This window comes from Ascaphus truei, chromosome 9 (assembly GCF_040206685.1).
Source record: "Ascaphus truei isolate aAscTru1 chromosome 9, aAscTru1.hap1, whole genome shotgun sequence".
NCBI classification, from domain to species: Eukaryota; Metazoa; Chordata; class Amphibia; order Anura; family Ascaphidae; genus Ascaphus; species Ascaphus truei.
In genome coordinates this window covers 56480839-56499310 of record NC_134491.1, presented here as the reverse complement: position 1 = coordinate 56499310, position 18472 = coordinate 56480839, and the positions used below count along the sequence as shown (strand labels likewise).

Sequence of the window (18472 nt, the reverse complement as noted above, 5' to 3'; positions counted from 1 at the left end):
TCTCCCAGCCCCATTTCAAACACAGGACAAATATGTTTACATGCAATAAATACAGTATATCAAAATGTATAATGAACAATGCATACATGTCAATACTGGATACAACAAGTAATAAATGCATTGTCCATTATCCCAAACCCTATCCACAGGCAGATGCAGAACTCTTGGATATTCCCATTATCGTTGGGCATATACTTTAATCCTATATACACAAGCCCTACAATTTTTAAGAAACAAGAACAATCATTATCCTCATGCAACCCATTGAGGGAAAAAGTATTCAAGTTATTTATCCGGTATAATTCTGTTTGAAGAGTTTATTTCTATTCCCTCCCCTCTGTGGTGTGAACACCTGCTCAATGATTTGATACCTCAGTTGGCTGACCTTCTGTTTACACTCATCAAGGTGTCTAGCCACCAGTGATACTTCTGAATGATGTCTAATGAGGCTCTTGTGTTCACTGATATGTCTAGTAAATACCCTCAATGTCTCACCAACATAAGTGTTACCACATGGGCATTTTAGAAAATATACTACAAAGGAAGATTGACAGTAAACATATGTCTTGATGTTAAACTCTTTCTCAGTTCGTGGCTGTGTGAATGTATTCCCTGTAATTGTCCGATTACAGTGTGTACAATGACTACACACTCAGGGAGAGGTATAGAAAGGGGGGTCTGAAAGTGGGGTGCAAGCTGAATTTTAGGGGTCCTTGAGAACCGGTCTCTCTCGGTCTGTCGTTCCCGCATCCGGAGATCCATTCTGATTCAGTGAGCAATTAATTCCTCCAGATCTTTGGGGGTGTCGCAGCAAGTTAGTACATCCTTTAACCCCACAGAAAGCCCCTGCCAAAATGGTGCCAGCAAAGCTTCATTGTTCCAGCCTGTCTCTGCGGCAAGGGTTCGGAATTCAATGGCATACTGGCCCACAGTACGGATTCCTTGCAGGATTCGACCCGACCAAGGAGCCCTTGGAGGCAGAATAGCTCCAGAGCGAGTGAGCGGAGCGAGTGAGCGAGCAAGATCTCGCGAGATTAGGAGTGGAACACGAGACGCGGACGTTTGCGGTGGCCAGGGAGGCCAGACGCCGGTACCCGGAGCAGGACGGTTCACAAACAGACTCCCAGCATCAGGTCTATACAACCGGATAACAGCGGGTCGGGGCACAAACTGAGTGTGAGAGACTCAGTTTGATAATAATCTCTCCAGTTGCCCGTTTTAATACTCACAAGGTACTATATATTTGTGAAAGTCTTCTATGTGTCCGTGTCTGTATGTGTCGCCCTGTGCCCCTCCCTGTGTCCCTAGCGGCAATCTCATTGGACCTTGGGCCAGGCCAATGAGATTGGTCCCTTGGCCCGCCCCCGCACACTTCTCATTGGCCTGAGGCGGGGACACACACACACACTGCGCGGCGCTCATCGGGACCCGCGCGCACCTCCTCCTCTCCCCGGGTCTCCCGCTTTCCCGTGCTTTTTCCTCCTCCTCCCCCCCCCGCCCCCCCCCCCCCCCCCCGGCGCCGCTACAGTCAGCAGGGGAGCAGAGCGAGCGCCCGGGACACAGCAGGGGACTCTCACCTCACCAGGCCACTCCCTCACCAGGCGCTCTCCCTCACCCCCCCCCCCCCCACACACACACAGAGCACGCGGCTCTCCCTCAACCCCCCTCCCCACACAGAGAGCACGCGGCTGTCCCTCACCCCCCCTCCCCTCACACAGGCCGCTCCCTCACCCCCCCCCCCCCCCAGAGCACGTGGCTCTCCCTCACCCCCCCCCACACACACACACACACAGAGCACGCGGCTCTCCCCTCACACAGGCTGCTCCCCGTCCCCGCGGGCGCTCCTCCGGCTGTCTCCGCCTCTCCTCCGGCTGTCTCCGCCTCTCCCCGCGAGAGGCACAGCACCTCCTCACCGGAGCGTCTCAGCCTCGCTGCGGAGGAGCCTGAGGAGGAGGAGGAGGGCGGGCGGGACCCGCGCGGCCATGTGCAAGGTGAGTACACGCAGGGGAATGGGTTATTTACTGCGTCCCTGACTCCCCCTGCCCTTTGCCCCCCCTGCCCTCTGCCCCCACTGCCCTCCCTCCCAATGCCCTTTGCCCACCCTGCCCTTTTCCCCCCCTGCCCTTTTCCCCTTTGCCCCCCTGCCTTTTGCCCCCATGCCCTTTGCCACCCTGACTTTTGCCCCTTTGGCCTCTTGCCCCTCTCTCCCTGCCCTCTTTCCCCCCTCCCTCCCTGCCCTCTTGCCCCCCTGCCCTTTGCACCCCTCCCTGCCCTCTTGCCCCTCCCTGCCCTTTGGCCCCCCACCCCTCCCTGCCCTTTGGCCCCCCTGCCCCTCCCTGCCCTTTGGCCCTCCTGCCCCTCCCTGCCCTTTGGCCCCCCTGCCCCTCCCTGCCCTTTGGCCCGCCTGCCCCTCCCTGCCCTTTAGCCTCCCTGCCCTTTGGCCCCCCTGCCCCTCCCTGCCCTTTGGCCTCCCTACCCTTTGGCCCCCCTGCCCCTCCCTGCCCTTTGGCCCCCCTGCCCCTCCCTGCCCTTTGGCCCCCCGCCCCTCCCTGCCCTTTGGCCCCCCCGCCCCTCCCTGCCCCCTGCCCCTCCCTGCCCTTTGGCCCCCCCGCCCCTCCCTGCCCTTTGCCCCCCCCGCCCCTCCCTGCCCTTTGCCCCCCGCCACCCCTCCCTGCCCTTTGCCCCCCGCCACCCCTCCCTGCCCTTTGGCCCCCCCACCCCTCCCTGCCCTTTGCCCCCCCACCCCTCCCTGCCCTTTGCCCCCCCCACCCCTCCCTGCCCTTTGCCCCCCCCACCCCTCCCTGCCCTTTGCCCCCCCACCCCTCCCTGCCCTTTGCCCCCCTCACCCCTCCCTGCCCTTTGCCCCCCCCTCCCTGCCCTTTGCCCCCCCCCCTCCCTGCCCTTTGCCCCCCTCCCTGCCCTTTGCCCCCCCGCCCCTCCCTGCCCTTTGCCCCCCCGCCCCTCCCTGCCCTTTGCCCCCCCGCCCTGCCCTTTGCCCCCTGCCCTTTGCCCCCCCCCCGCCCTGCCCTTTGCCCCCCTGCCCTTTGCCCTCCCCGCCCTTCCACGCCCCTTGCCCCCCCCCCACCCTTCCACGCCCCTTTACGCCCCTTGCCCCCCCCCTGCCCTTCCACGCCCCTCCCCCCCACGCCCTTCCACTCCATGCCCCCTGCCCTTCCACGCCTGGGCAACGCCGGGTCTCTCAGCTAGTATTACCTATATGTTTATAGGGTTTTTTATATTTTAATAAAACTGCGTTACACTATATGTCTCTTATCTATCTCCACCGTTACATGGTACCCATCCTGAATTGAGAATTAATGCAAGTAAGAAGAGAAGCCACGCAAAGTGTGAAAAAATCCATTTATATCTAAGCAGAAGAAACAACAGAGTTCCAGATCCCAGTTATGCGGATAAAAACCTGTATTCACCACTTAAAGGTGAGTGCATTCCTCACCATCTGCATACTACTCTCTTTTTTCTGCGCCTAGGTCACTCTTCCACAATGTATATACAGTATATATATATAGTGTGTGTGTGCGTGCGTGCGTGCGTGCGTGCGTGCGTGCGTGCTTGTGCGTGTGCGTGTGTGTATATATATATATATATATATATATATATATATATATATATTTATAGATATTATTTGTTTTCCATAAATGCGAGGCCATTTCTTTTCCCAGCTGCCTACTCCACATACTACACTGGATTCATTTTTTTAGGGAAATTGTAAAACAGATGGCGAGGAACATATAATATACTAATACAATAATGGTCAATTTGCAATTGGGGATCAATTTTGCTGTTCCAAATTGCCCTGCATTGCAGCGCTGTTTACCCTTTTCCCTGCCAGGGATGTAAATGAAAGAGGTTCAAGGAACCGGTCTTCAATGCAACCTCCGAATTAGTAATAAGGAAAATGTTAATCCCAGAAGCATGGCAGGCAGTTAAAAGAGCCTTATACATAAGATGTCTGAACCTTACATACAGTTCACCTGCGCATCCGTGGATGCTCTAACTCACTTCCCAGCACATGTCATGGGTGTATGGGAATGTGCATAAATCAGATCACCATTATGTGACTTTATCAGTTGTTTAAATATCCCCCCCCCCCCAAAAGGGTGCACACTGTTTCACATTAAAAAAAATATATATATTCTGCCTTTCACTACACAGGAAATTTTGGCCACGTAGTTGAAGAAATTACTGTGTTGCACAATCCCAAACACACAACTGTTATCTCTAAAATAAACTTTATCTTTGTATTGTGAATGATACTCACTATTAGTCATTTTGTGGCCCACACGAATGCTGAGAAAACCAAAATGCGTGTTCCAGCCATATGTACAACTGAGATTGATGAGAGTTATCAAAGTTAAGAAGTTACTTAGCGCAGTATAATAATAGAACTTTTTTTTCTCTCTGTAATACACCCAGTCAGAGGAACAATGAAGCTTTTCAGCATGAGATTGTCGCAAAAAAAACATAATTTGCCATTTTCTTACATTTCAAGCAATGGTGCATTGTCACGGTCCAAATATCGGCATCTGTTTTAATAAAGCTTTATCAAGAGCAGAATACAGATTGCTATTTACCAACACACCAGAGACAAACGTGTCTTTACCTCACATTACACCGGTCTGATGCAGTGGTGTTTTGTAAGTAAAAAAAAAGTAACATACCCCTATTTAATGTAAACCTAATCATTCTAAACTACACAAAATAATCCATCTTTAGATGAGCAAATGAGGCAGAAAAGGCACCCTTCACTTCCCAAGTAATATTCCAGCACTATTATCATTTCATAATCACTATGTGAAGTTTCTTGTTGGTCTGTAGGTGCCAGAATTGATGCCTGAAGCTACACACAAGTCTTGAAAAAAATCTACACTGTCCGAGACTTAACTGCGTTTCCCTATTTAGAGGGCACCACCTAGTGGTGATGATCATAAGCACAGCTATTTATTTGATTGCACAAACTATGGGGCTGAATCTTTATAGTCTGAAGTGGCCGATAGCCGCCTCGTTGACTTGAATGGGAGTTTCTGGCAGATCGTAGTGGGATCGGCCACTTCGGAGTGTGTATATCTTTATTTATATAGTGCCCACAGTGTACTCAGGACTTTACAAAGACAAAACAGTATAGGGAATTATAAAACAATAAGCGTAACAAAGTCAGACAATAGGAAAGGAAATCCCTGCCTCAGAGAGCTTACAATCTAAGTGGTATGTTAGAAGACTTACATGGGACAGTAGATGAGGGAATAAGGGCAGTAGATGGCAGTGCTTGGCCACAATGGTTGGTAAGAGTGACTGTGGGACAGTAGCCATGAGTCCAGGCTGTTGCGATGCTTCATTTAAGAGGTGGGTTTTCAGGTTTGTCTTGAAGGTGGGGAGAGAAGGTGCATGACATATTCTGAGTGTGAGGGAATGCCCCAGATAAGGTGCAGTGAGGTAAACTGGTTTAAAGTGAGAGAGAGATGTAAAGGTGAAAGGGTTGGAAAGGAGACAGTTATGGGTAGAGCGCAGGAGACGAGTAGAGGCATAACGGTATTCGGGGCTTTCTGAAAACCGTGATAGCAACGCTGTCAAAACTGGTGGTGTAAACGGCACAGCGAATTTATTTTATCGAGGCTTATAGCATAGGCCCCTTTGATTAACAAGCAAGTCAATAGTCCTATCATCTGACCAGTCAAGACAAGCTGGGGTTGTTCTGCAGAGTAATATACTCCACTTTGTTTTAGCAGAGAAACCAAACAGGACAAAAAGAGGTTATTCAATAAAGTGTGATGCTGACAAACTGGCACTGCTGCAGGTTCAATGTTTTATTAGATTTTCATTATTTTACAGACTTTTAAACACAATCTGACAGAACATAGGAAATAAGGATGTGAAGAGACAAATTAGATTGGCAGCATTTACAAGTGGAAATCTATTACAACGGAACAGTACATAGCACACAATACATTCCTCATTAAGAGGCACATAGAAGTCGTTTACAATATAACATTGAGTTGATAACCAGCAGCATTTCAGCAAGAGAAACTCTGCACAGAGGATAACGCGATACACCGTACGTTAAAAGACTTCTTGGAGTCCATATAGATTTAGCGGTGCATTTATGAGAAGTAAAAACAACTCTACATTCACTGATACAGATTAGGTGAGGCACGTAGGTTTTATATGAAAGTTACCCCAAGGTAGGGATTATGGTGGACAGGCTCCAGCAAGTATGGTGGAAATCCAAGAGGTGCTGTAACCCCCTTAGACAGAGACAATGGAAAATCAGGGTCAGGGTTCGAGGTTTACACGTCATTGTTTTGTGCATTGTGCAAAGCACCTCTGGGGTGAAAAATAGAGCTTAAATAATTTAGGGGAGCTGACACTGCAACAAGTAAAGGGATCAATACCAAGAAATTGTACAACATTGGTTTTTGTTTTGTCTCTGGTACATGGCAATAATATTCATCTCATTTAATGTAACAAGTGTGCAAAACTGTACATGTTTTTAAAGCATTTTTTTTTTTTTACAAGACTACTCATTTCATAGGTGGTTTGCGACCTTTTGTATGATAAAATCCTAAATATTACAGCAAATCCATTATAAACACCCACAGCACCATTTACCAACGCCATGTTTTACTTCAATCTCCTCAAAGAAACACATCTTATTTTCCAACACATCTGCCTTCCTGTTTTTTAAATAATATAGGAGTTCTTTCCTTTCTTGCCAGCTGACTGTTCCTTTGATGTCCATGATGGCTGTAAGGTGTTCTTCCCTTAAAAAAAAACCACAGTGAAAGTTAGTTGTTTCTCCAGGTATTACCAGACACTTCCTTTTCTGTATGGGTATTGATACAGAAGTCAGGCAGCTGAGCCAGTCTGCACTTTTTAATCTTTATGTCACAATGGAAAATGACTATCTCTTCCTTAAACTTCTGTTCCAGTGGCAACTGGCTTCTCTCTTTCTCATCAATGAAGTTCCACCTTCCAGCTATTTCTCTGTGGGAAATTGCTCTAACATATTCAAGTTGAATTTCAGAGGGAGGATTAATGAAGCTTCAACACCTATTATCTGAGCTTTGAGAATACATATTACAGAATGGTTAATACTGTAATAGGACAGTGTTTCCCTTTTTATACTGTTTGTGTTCATGTTTTTGGAGCATCTAGCCCTCATCGCACACAATATAATCCTACATATAAATATATGTTTTACACACACATACACCCACCTCTCCTCCTTCAATATTTTTTTTTACTTTATGAGTGCCTGCTACTGTCTGTGCCGGCGCCAGTTGACATCTCCCAGCGATGTTGCAGGGGGAGATGCCGGGGATTTTTCAGCTAAACCTGTAGCCCGGAGATACGTGGCCAAAAACCCGTAGACTCCGGGTCAAACTGAGAGAGGTGGCAACCATGATTAGAGGAGTCAGGGCACGCAATAACAGTAATAATCCAAAACATTGGAGCAGGTGCTTCTGCCAAAGTACTAAACTATACTATGTAGAAAGGTCTAAAAAGCCGGCACACCAAATGGTACAATAAATGTGTCTTTACTAGCTCAATGTTTCGGCTCTTGAAAAAGGCTCCAGTAGGAAGCCGAAATGTTGAGTTAGTAAAGACATATTTATTGTAGCATTCGATGTGCCTGCGCTGCTCTCTCTCTCTCTCGATGTAAGGGGGGCTGGGACAGATGTGAGGGGGGCTGGGACAGATGTGGAGGGGGCTGGGACAGATGTGAGGGGGGGGGCTGGGACAGATGTGAGGGGGGGCTGGGACAGATGTGAGGGGGGGCTGGGACCGATGTGAGGGGGGCTGGGACAGATGTGGAGGGGGCTGGGACAGATGTGAGGGGGGGGCTGGGACAGATGTGAGGGGGGGCTGGGACAGATGTGAGGGGGGGCTGGGACAGATGTGAGGGGGGCTGGCAGAAATGTGAGGGGGCATGGAGAGATGTGAGGGGGCAGGGGGAAATGTGAGGGGGCTGGCAGAAATGTGGGGGGGGGCAGGGGGAGATGTGAGGGGGCTGGCAGAAATATGGGGGCTTGAAGAAATGTGGGGAGTTGTGGGAGAGATGTGAGGGATATGGGATAGATCTGAAGGGGGCTGAGGGAGATCTGAGGGGAATGGGGGAGATCTTAGGGGGTATGGGTGAGATATGATGATGATGATGATGATGATGATGATGATGATGATGATGATGATGATGATGATGATGATGATGATGATGAGGGATACTGGGGGAGATGTGATGATGATGATGATGATGATGATGATGATGATGATGATGATGATGATGATGATGATGATGGGGAGGACTGGGGGAGATGTGGTGATATGGTGATGATGATTAGGACGAAAGAGAACTGGTTGCTAAAATTTCTGAATCCCACCACTGCTCAAATATCACTGAGTTGAAGCAGTTCTTTAAGGAGGAATGGGCCAAAATTCCACAAAACCGATGTGAGAGACTGACCAGCAGTTACCGGAAACGCTTAGTTGACGTTATTGCTGCTCAAGGGCGCGCCACCAGGTACTGAATCTAAAGGTTCACACATGGATATTGAATGTTGAATCATTTTGTGTAATTTGTTTGATTAGGTTATCTTGATCTATGATTGGAACTTAGATTAAGAACTAATAACATATTAGGTTTGAAATATGTGAAAAATCCTAAGAGGTACACAAATGCTTTTTCTTGCCCCTATAGCTATATCTCTATCTATCTACATATGTGTAAAATGTAAGAATAAAGTAATACAAAGTATCATTCACCTTAAATCCAGGTGATCATTACAGAAGTAGACTGTTGTTGTCTTCATAGACTCTGTGTCTGTTCCATTTAATATTTGTGAGATATATTCCATTGGGTTTTCCAATTGCACCGTGTCTGCCACCTTGCATGTGAGAAAACAAGCACATTATTCTAATGCTCCAATATACATGATCTTATCTGATAACTCACGAAGGTCGGTGAATGTGGCAAAGTAACTTAGGAAGAATCACATGCTAGGAGCCAGTTTGTGAAACAAGTGCGTTGTCATTTTTTATATTATTATTTTCCATTCTTGTGCTCAACACGTTACATCACAAGCATACAAAGAACGTGCCGTTTGAACAACAAAAGACCAGAATGTAATACCTCATAAGAAAACTGTGTACAGCTTACTTACAATAATCATGTAGTCATGGCTCCCCTTGTTGGTAGTCTTGCTCAATTGCTCCCAACAGGGCAAGTATTGGGCCTTTATAGGTTATATGGGCCCTTAGATATGAGGATGGTACCCTTAAAGGAGCTATTCCTGCACTTTGTTTTATTATTATTATTTAACATAGTTTTGAAGCGGGGAGTCTCCGGCCCTGAACCCCATTCATTTCAGCTGTGGGGACCCCTTGTTTCCCGAGATACAGACCACAAAAGGGGGTGCCGGTATCTTGCGAAAGTTTAAAGCTCCCGCATCACATGGGCCAATAGGAAGCTGAACCTGATGACATCACGGTTCCCTATTGGCCTGCATGATGCGAGAGCTGTGAAATGCCACCATTATGTGAACCCTACTAGCTGAACGGCTAGTAGAAGGTAAGTATTTCAGGAAGCAGGGGATCCCCAGGGCTGACATTAACAGGGTTCAGTTTCGGAGACCCCATGCTTAAATGCAATGCAAAAAAAAAATGGAGGGAGAATGGCTTCTTGCATCCCTCTTTAATTTACAGGCCTGCAAATTTAGTTTCATAATTACATACAATTTAGTGAAGAAAACTTGTAGCATGAGCGAAAATGTTGATTAGTGATAAAAAAAATATGAAATTCATTAAATTATATTACATTAATAATGTAGCAGTAATGCCTGCCTTTATACATTTTAGACTCCCATGACTAGTGAACATAGATACAGTCTCTCAAATGTATCAAGACTATGCTGATATGTGGGAAATATCCCGACTGAAGTTAGTTTGAACTGGAAAATGCCCCACATTCTGAGACAGTTTGTCTTTTTAGGATTAAGACTTAAGTCAGTAACACACAGGGATAGTCAAGGGCCGTGTCACAGCATATGTCGCCAATAGTCACCAGTGTCCCTACTCCTCTTGTTTGAATGTTGGTAACTTTAACCATAGCCAGTTAATTTCATTTGTAATGACTGGATCTCAGTTTGTCTTATGTCCTTTTTGTTAAAGTCCCACCATCTGATATGTCTGCCCTGTGCTATACACTAGGGGTACTCAACTGCAGTCCTCGAGATTCCAAAACAGGTCAGGTTTTAAGGATATCCCAGCTTCATCACAGGTGGCTCAATCAGTGGCTCAGTCCTGTTTGGGGCTCCTTGAGGACTGGAGTTGAGCACCACTTATATACACAATACAGCAGCATTTGTGTAACATTTTCAGGTATTCATACCAAGGTCAAGGCGTTTGGGTGGAATAATAGTTTTATTTTGTCAAAATACTTACCAAACCCACAAAGATTTTCTGCAATTTTGTGCTCCCCTTTGAAAATATTTCACTCGTGCTTAAGAGGGATTTTTTTTTGGAATATTTGAAAAAGGCTTGGATGTACAATACAACAACTGCATGATGGATGGTCCTAACAAGCGCCTGGAGAGGGAAACAAGGACAACCCATGATATAATATAATACTTGCCATGCCATTATTAGCTGAAACCAATTAAAGCACACATCACTATTTTAGGTTGAACTTGATGGACGTATGTCTTTTTTCAACCTCATCTACTATGTAACTATGTAACTACTATGTAACGATGTAACCATATCAATTAATCCTTTTGGGTGCTCCTACTCAAACAATCTGTGATAAGACCATGACCTGTATACTATATAGAAATGTCAAATTGCTGGAAGGACAATAAGGGGGTGTTGGAGTTTGGTTAATAATATATATTAATCTCTTAGGATTTTATTGGTCAACAAAAAAAAAAAGAGCCTGTTGGGACTACATTTGATTATTTAATGATTATTTATACCATGATTAAAATCAGTGAAGACCACAAGACCGAAATAGCCTTCTAAGGAAATTTTACGAGAGCTTTTTGATGACCCTTTGCTCACAAGGTAGAAAGTACAGCACAATTTGTTACTACATACGGTATGTTTTCTGACGTTTGAAATATATATTTTGATTCTACGGGAGGCTTGCCGCTGAGTAAACAAAAATGGAGGTATGGCGCACAGCAAAAGAGTGAGTCAAGGGATAATATAAAAAAATATTTCTTTAATGAATCCATTTAAAAACGGACGTATAATAGACCTCCTACGCATTTCGCGTGCGTTGCACTTTATCAAGTGTGTGCCATATCTCCATTTTTGTTTTTTCTGATCCAACAACTGGCAGCACGCCTAACTGGAGGAACCGGACAGAGGTACTACACAATGTGAGTATATTTATACAGAATTCCATTGAACCAAGTGTTATAATAGTGGGACTATCCCAATGAGGTATTGAGGAGTGGGTTTCAGCCCTCTAACTCTTAACCTTCAGCAATACGAAAAGATCAGGGTGTTTGATTCAGATGGACAACAGAACAGCATTTTCATAGATCAACAGGATGGGAGGCACTAACTCCAGAGCCTTCTGCGCTGAGGCTCTAGAAATCTGGCCAAATAAATTCACCTCTCAGCTAATGTTTTTTTCCAGGGGAGATAAATGGGATAGCAGACACACCATATCATCAGAGGTTAACCCTCAGTATATTGTCTCTCAAGAGAGACCGGTTCCTCCTAGTAAAGGAGACATTTGACAAGCCTCCCTAAGGCCGCGCTTACTGTGCCGGCGACGCGACGTCAGCCGAAAACAAATACATTGCCGCCGCCACCACGTGCGCTTATAGCGCACGCGACAAGCGACGGAGCGACGCCGCCGTTGCGAAAATCTGAAGCCGGCAAAATGTGATTTTTCAAGGGCCATCGCGTCACGTGACGGCCTTTGAACAAATCAAATTGCCGGAATCCCGCGACCCCGCCGCCCGGTTAAACATAACTTTCGCCCATGGCGACGGCGACGGGTGACGTCACCCGCCGTGTCGCCGTCACCAACGACGGCACTATAGGCACGGCCTAAGAAGGAATCTATGATCTGCAAACGTACTTTGTTCTAGGGAAATGAATTGTCACTTAGCAACAGTGGCCCATCCCAACCTCCAACTGCAGTTAGCCTGATGGTTGCAATGTTTTCTTAACGTAACCAAACAGTTGTTTCTTTATTCTAATCTCGACCCTGGGACCAAATCGAGATCGTTCGACAATAGTGGTCCAACCTACAGATTTCAGGGGAAATTAGAGGGAACCAGGACGTTACCACAGGACCCTCATAAGACCCAAGACCCAAGGGACCCTTTAACTTTCATGTTATTAGATCATTCTTTATTCAGTATATTAAAGAATTCAAAGCATCAAAACAAGATCAACTGTCTGTTGTAGTTTAAGTATATAATAAGACAGGTGGTTTACTTTGTATCAGTAGGGTAACAATAAGGATTGTCATCAGTCCACTAAACTTCCAGGAAAATCTGCCACCGTGCACGCTTCCGGTCACACGTTAGGCAGCTGCGACTAGCGCGGTTTTTCTGCCTACAGCGACCTTGCGTTCCCGCCAGCTGTTGCTAGGTGGCAATCCTTTTCCTTAGAACAAAGTAAGTTTGCAGATCATTGAGTCCTGCAAACTACGTTGCTCACCTACATTCAGTTGCTACGTGTGCAGTGTATAGGCATGGGGTGGGCAACTCCAGTCCACCAACTGGTCAGGTTTTCAGGATACCCCTGCTTCAGCACAGATGGCTCAATCAGTGTCTCATTCTTCAACTGCGCCACTGATTGAGCCACCTGTGTTGAAACAGGGATATCCTGAAAACCTGACCTGTTGGTGGTCCGTGAGGACTGGAGTTGCCCACCCCTGGTATAACGTTCTGACTTTTGAAAAAAATATTTTTGCTGCTTTACTGAGCAAAGTTGAGGCACGAAGCACACACGCAGCAAAGTGTGCTGAAGAATAAATAGTAGATCAATAAATGAAATTCAAACATGAACCCATATTTTAGGACTACTGAGCTTTCTCTGTAACTATTTGCAGTTTAGCGATACTTTGTTTTAGTTGTATCTGGTCATAGCAGCACCCGCCCAGGAAGACAAGAGACCTGATGTGTTTTTTAACATAGGTTTGAAGCAGGGGGTCTCCGGAGCTGAACTCCATTCATTTCAGCTCCGGGGACTCCCTGCTTCCCGGGATACAGACCCCCACAGAGGGTGCCGTTACCTCAGCAAAGTTTAAAACTCCCGCTTCACGTGCACCAATAGGAAGCCAAATCAGATGACGTCACAGCTTCCTATTGGCCTGCAGGAGCTTTGATGATACCGGCACCCGCTTTGGAGGTCCGTATCTCGGGAAGCAGGGGGTTCCCGGAGCTGAAATGAATAAGATTCCGCCCCGGAGACCCCCCTGCTTCCAACCCATGGTAATAAAATAATACAATTCACACAAAAAAATCACTAGCTAGGATTGCCTCTTTCAGGAGTCAAGGAACATTTTACATGGAGAACATTTCTACATCTGTAAGAAAGTGTTGTTGGCAGCTCATTACGGATTACATGAACATAATCCTTTTTAGATTAATTATCTTTGAAAGACTGGTAACAAATGACGGCTATTATCTCACCTCGTTATTTTTCACCTCTGCATCTTCTAAGTGACGCTGTAATCGTTCAAGAGCATTTTCAAATTCCCTGCCGTTTTTTGTGAAGTAGTTTTGAAGTGCCTCCTAAAAATGAGATAAAACCCAGTAATCTGTAGGGTCCAGTAAAACATCGTGGCAGACGTTTAAAAGAAGCCAACACCTCAGAGAGAGCCCTACTCACAAAAGGGACAAGGGAGCAAGATGCTGCTGAAACTCAGGGCTTGGAGCCCACATGGATGTGTGGAGGGTGAACAAAGAAAGTCTAGAAAACACAAATGGGCCGTGCATTGTTTTTTTTGTCACACCTCCCATCAAGCTGCACAACTTCTGAGTCTATGGCCCCTATTCAATATCCCGTGAAGCCACTTAATCTTTAGACCTCAACTCAGAGAGAGTGGCATTAGACTACAAAACACGTCTGGGACAGTCAGTCAGCTGATTTGATTTGTCCTATTCTAAGTCAGTTTGTCTGCGCCCCCCTGCCTGCTCTCCCCCACTGCCTGCAACTCCCTCCCCCCCACCCCCCACCACCACCTTACCTTTTGTCCAGCGTTTTATGATGTCACGACATCATGTGATGTCATGCCATGGCAACTCAATGTCATGTGACCCCGCGGCGTCATTTGATGACGTGTTGCCATATGCCGCTGGAGACAAGGTAGGTGACATAGAGAGGCCTCGCATTTAATGTAAATGTTGTGGGGATGAGCGTGGGGCTTCTGTAAGTGCCGCACCCCCCCAGAAAATGTCACGCCCCCCAGTTTGCACACCCCTGTTCTAAGTGATGAAATAAATATTGAGCTTCAAATGTTCTGTATGTATCCACGAGTGTAGAGATGCAGCGCACAGCAAAGAACTGGATCCACGGGACAGCAGCCGTATTCGTCGAAGCGCCACACAGGCGTGAAACGCGTTAGAGACAGAGGCTTTTTTTCCTGCACCCATTCCTGTCTGCACCATGATTTTTCAATAAAGGACTTTATTTTTATTATACGGCTGCTGTCCCGTGGATCCAGTTCTTTGCTTTGCGCTGCATCTCTACACTCGTGGCTACCTGAATCTTCTCAACTGGCAGAAGCACGCATTCCAGAAGGCACAATGGGCAAGGTCACGTGAGTCTGAACCTTAAGCAGTACTTAGAGGTATCTTATTGGTGTTTTAATAAGTTGTCAGTACCAGTCCACATTGGCAGTGAGGGGGTGGGGCTCATATATCTCCATTACCCACACTTACCAGGACATTTATTCAGGTGTCAGACACATATACTCACCCATATATACCTCACTCACCTATATATACCTTAAACCCAGCCCATCACCTTCAATCAAGAAATTATTGCTTATTACATAGCTTGTCACTTGAGCACTATTTTTGAACAATGTTCTTCTACCTGTTCTGTATGTATATCTGCTATTGTTTGAACCCCATTAAATGGTTAAAATGTGATGTATTATTACATTTTTCAGAGGCAGATTACCTTCAGTGTTGATTTCAACGCATTAAGTAAAAGTTGAAGTCCATGCGCTTCGCTTTGACATATTAGTTGCAGAATTTTTTGTTTCTCTCCAGATATTTGTCCAAGTTTGAGTTTCTCAAGTGTAGTCCTAGGAGGTAAGAGTGATACAAGGATTCCAGACAAGCATTCCGCACAGACTGGCGCCAACAAATACAATGCAGGAAATTGGTGGGTGTTCCCAGCACATTAAAATAAAATAAATACATGTCAAAATGATGATTCAACACTGAGATATGTCAAAATCAAGAAATTGCATTATAACGAAACACTAGTATACAGTATATACAGTGAATGGGTGCTACACGACTACATACATCTAGGGATATAAAATATAAACAGATATATGCCTACTTGGCATGTGGGGGAGGGGAGTGGGAAAAGGGAAAAAAGGGAAAGAAAAGACAAAAAATAAGGTAAATGCCAAAAAGGGAAAATATGGAGCTGATGTGGTGGAATACGGAGGGCAACGTTTTGGGGTGGGATGCCCCTTCCTCAGGCTCATTCCCTCGGATCCTCAAAAGAGGAACACGTGGTACCTCCCTGAACCCAAACCACATATGCCTCCCTCCATAAAAATAACAAATTACAATGGTGTCACTAGAACTGAAGCTTAAACCAGGATAAATGTCCAAGGCTGGTATACTAGTTTTTCGTTATAATACAATTTCTTGATTTTGACATATCTCAGTGTTGAATCATCATTTTGACATGTATTTATTTTATTTTTGTGTGCTGGCAACACCCACCAATTTCCTGTACTAGTTTTGGGAAGGTCCAGGGTCCCTCGCTTTGTTCCCCTGCACAGGACATACTTTTTTCTTTCGTTTCCATTTGGAGTGCTGCCTATAACACCATACTTTTTTGAATAAATACAATGTGATTGATTCAGTATAGGGGTCCTGAGTTATGTTGGCATCAGACGTTATTAGCACCGTTAACGCGAGATAATATGCAGAATAACACACTAAAAATAAAACACGTTTTATCTCCTTAGCCATCGTCTGAAATTTTTTTTAAATAACACATTGTGTCAACGGGTGCAATAATGTCTGATACATTTGTCTCTCAACCCTGAGACGCAATCACAATATGAGTTAGCTGTTAATAATAAAAAAATTCTCGCTTTGTATAGATTGAAAAAACCATAGACTACAACTTTAATATTGTGCTCACAGCACATAGTTATATAGTTACATAGTTACATAGTTACATAGTTGATGAGGTTGAAAAAAAGACATATGTCCATCAAGTTCAACCTATGCTAAATTGAGACAACAGACACTTATTCTATATTTGTATTTGATCCAGAGGAAGCCAAACAAAAAACCCCAGTGAGACATCATCCAATGATATCTCATAAGGGGAAAAATAAATTCCTTCCTGACTCCAAATAATAGCGATCAGATTTCTACCTGAATCAACATCCTTCCCATGTATACTTATTTGGTATATCCCTGTATACCTTTCCTTTCTAAAATGATGTCCACCCTTTTTTTTTCAGATATCTAGTGTATCTGCCATCACAGTCTCCATGGGTAATGAGTTCCACACTGTAACTGCCCTTACTGTAAAGAACCCTTTCCTTTGTTGCTGGTGAAATCTCCTTTCCTCCAACCTTAAGGGATGCCCGAGTCCTTTGTACTGCCCGTGGGATGAATAGTTCTTTTGAAAGCTCCTTGCATTGTCCCCGAATATATTTGTATATAGTTATCATATCCATTTCCATATCCATACGCCTCTTTTCCAATGTAACCAAATCTAAATTAGCTAGCCTCTTAGTGAAGCCAGCACACATACATTATTTCCTTTCCAGTCTAGTATATTTCTCACTGAGTTACAGTACAGAAACATTCACCGTTTCAGTTCATTTTATTTTTAGCTCCTACCTTAAACCACAACCGCTTTCTTTGTAAACGTGCAGTATACGTGTCTTACACACTTCTCTCTGCATGCAATTTTCAGCAATGCCATTCCTCTTCACAGAAGAGCCATCACTCTCATCTATCACTTCTCTGTCATTTTCCCCTCTCTGGAAATTCTAAAACTTGTTTGATCACTTTTTAAAAACATGAAGATTTTTTTTACAGGAATTATGCAATATAAATAAAACCACGTTCAGGTACATTTTCTAACTATTACATGACTACTTTGAGAGAAACGACGGAAACTGTTCTTTTACGGGTTCTGTGAGTTGCAATATTACATATATACGTATCACGTATTTTGTGTTTATATCACGGATAGTTAGTGGGAAGTCCCAATAAAATCGGCACTTTTCTAAGATATACTACATTTAAATCACATTTTAATCACTTTTCCCCACTAATTGATGAGGAGTTCCTATCACGCGCTTGGTTGTATTTCCAGTAACACCAGCGTTGTAATTATGTGGAGCACAGCACATACAACAAATCTATATAGAAACATTGTTAAAACCAGTTGTTCCTTGTCGCAGCACAGTATGTGATCATGCTAATTACCTTAAAATTTGACAATTCTTCACAATTCTCAGTGCTATGTTATCTCCATTTCCTGCATCATTTTTGGTCATCTTGGATTGTAAATAATCCAAATACCTAGATTTAAAAATAAAAAAAGATTGGTTAATTCTTTGCTTCACCAGATTTATCGGTTCTAAACAGTAAACCCATTTTTTATTGAACACTTTGTAATTAGTATATTTGCGCCGGAGCTCAACCCCATTAATTTCAGCTCTGGGGTCCCCCTGCTTCTGTAGATACTTCTGTAGGAGGTGCCCGTAGCCACTTGGCTAGCAGGGATCAAGTAATGGCGGTGTTTCAAAGCTCCAGCACCCTGCCGTCCAATAGGAAGCCGTGATGTCATCAGTTTCTGCTTCATACTGAACCACGTGACGCGGGAGCTTTAAGCTTTGCTGAGATACCACAGTAGTAGATATCAGGAAGCAGGGGGTCCCCAGAGCTGAAATGAATGGAGTTCAGCTCCGGAGATCCCCTGCTTCAATACTATGTTAAAAAATACAACTATTACAAAAAAAAGTATGAATTTCTCCTTGGAGTAAAGTAGATTTAAAATGACACAGATTATACACATATACTGTAATTAAAAATAACTCGCCTACACTTCAGTAGAAGTTATAGACTTATATTCCCCTGGTATTAATTTGGCTATCTGTTCCATCAGGAACGTGAAAAGCAGAACAGAAACGCCCACCGGTTATTTTACAGACTCAAGCGCGGGGGCGGACTGAATACGGGGAATAATATTACATCTACTGAAGTTTAGGTATAAT

General features: G+C 44.9%; 1 protein-coding gene across 1 annotated transcript in view; it reads right to left on the bottom strand.

Moving 5' to 3' along the window:
- Window positions 1-5812: 5812 nt before the first annotated feature.
- The window catches only part of LOC142503078 (exocyst complex component 3-like), a 33457-nt gene continuing 20797 nt past the window's right edge, over window positions 5813-18472 (bottom strand). Inside the window, exons 6-11 of the mRNA XM_075615007.1 lie at window positions 17682-17777; window positions 15163-15289; window positions 13668-13769; window positions 10453-10596; window positions 8776-8897; window positions 5813-6776 (exon numbers count right to left, since the gene is read on the bottom strand). Of these exons, the coding sequence (XP_075471122.1) occupies window positions 6599-6776; window positions 8776-8897; window positions 10453-10596; window positions 13668-13769; window positions 15163-15289; window positions 17682-17777 (769 nt within the window). The 3' untranslated portion in view covers window positions 5813-6598. The remainder of the gene's footprint in view (window positions 6777-8775; window positions 8898-10452; window positions 10597-13667; window positions 13770-15162; window positions 15290-17681; window positions 17778-18472) is intronic.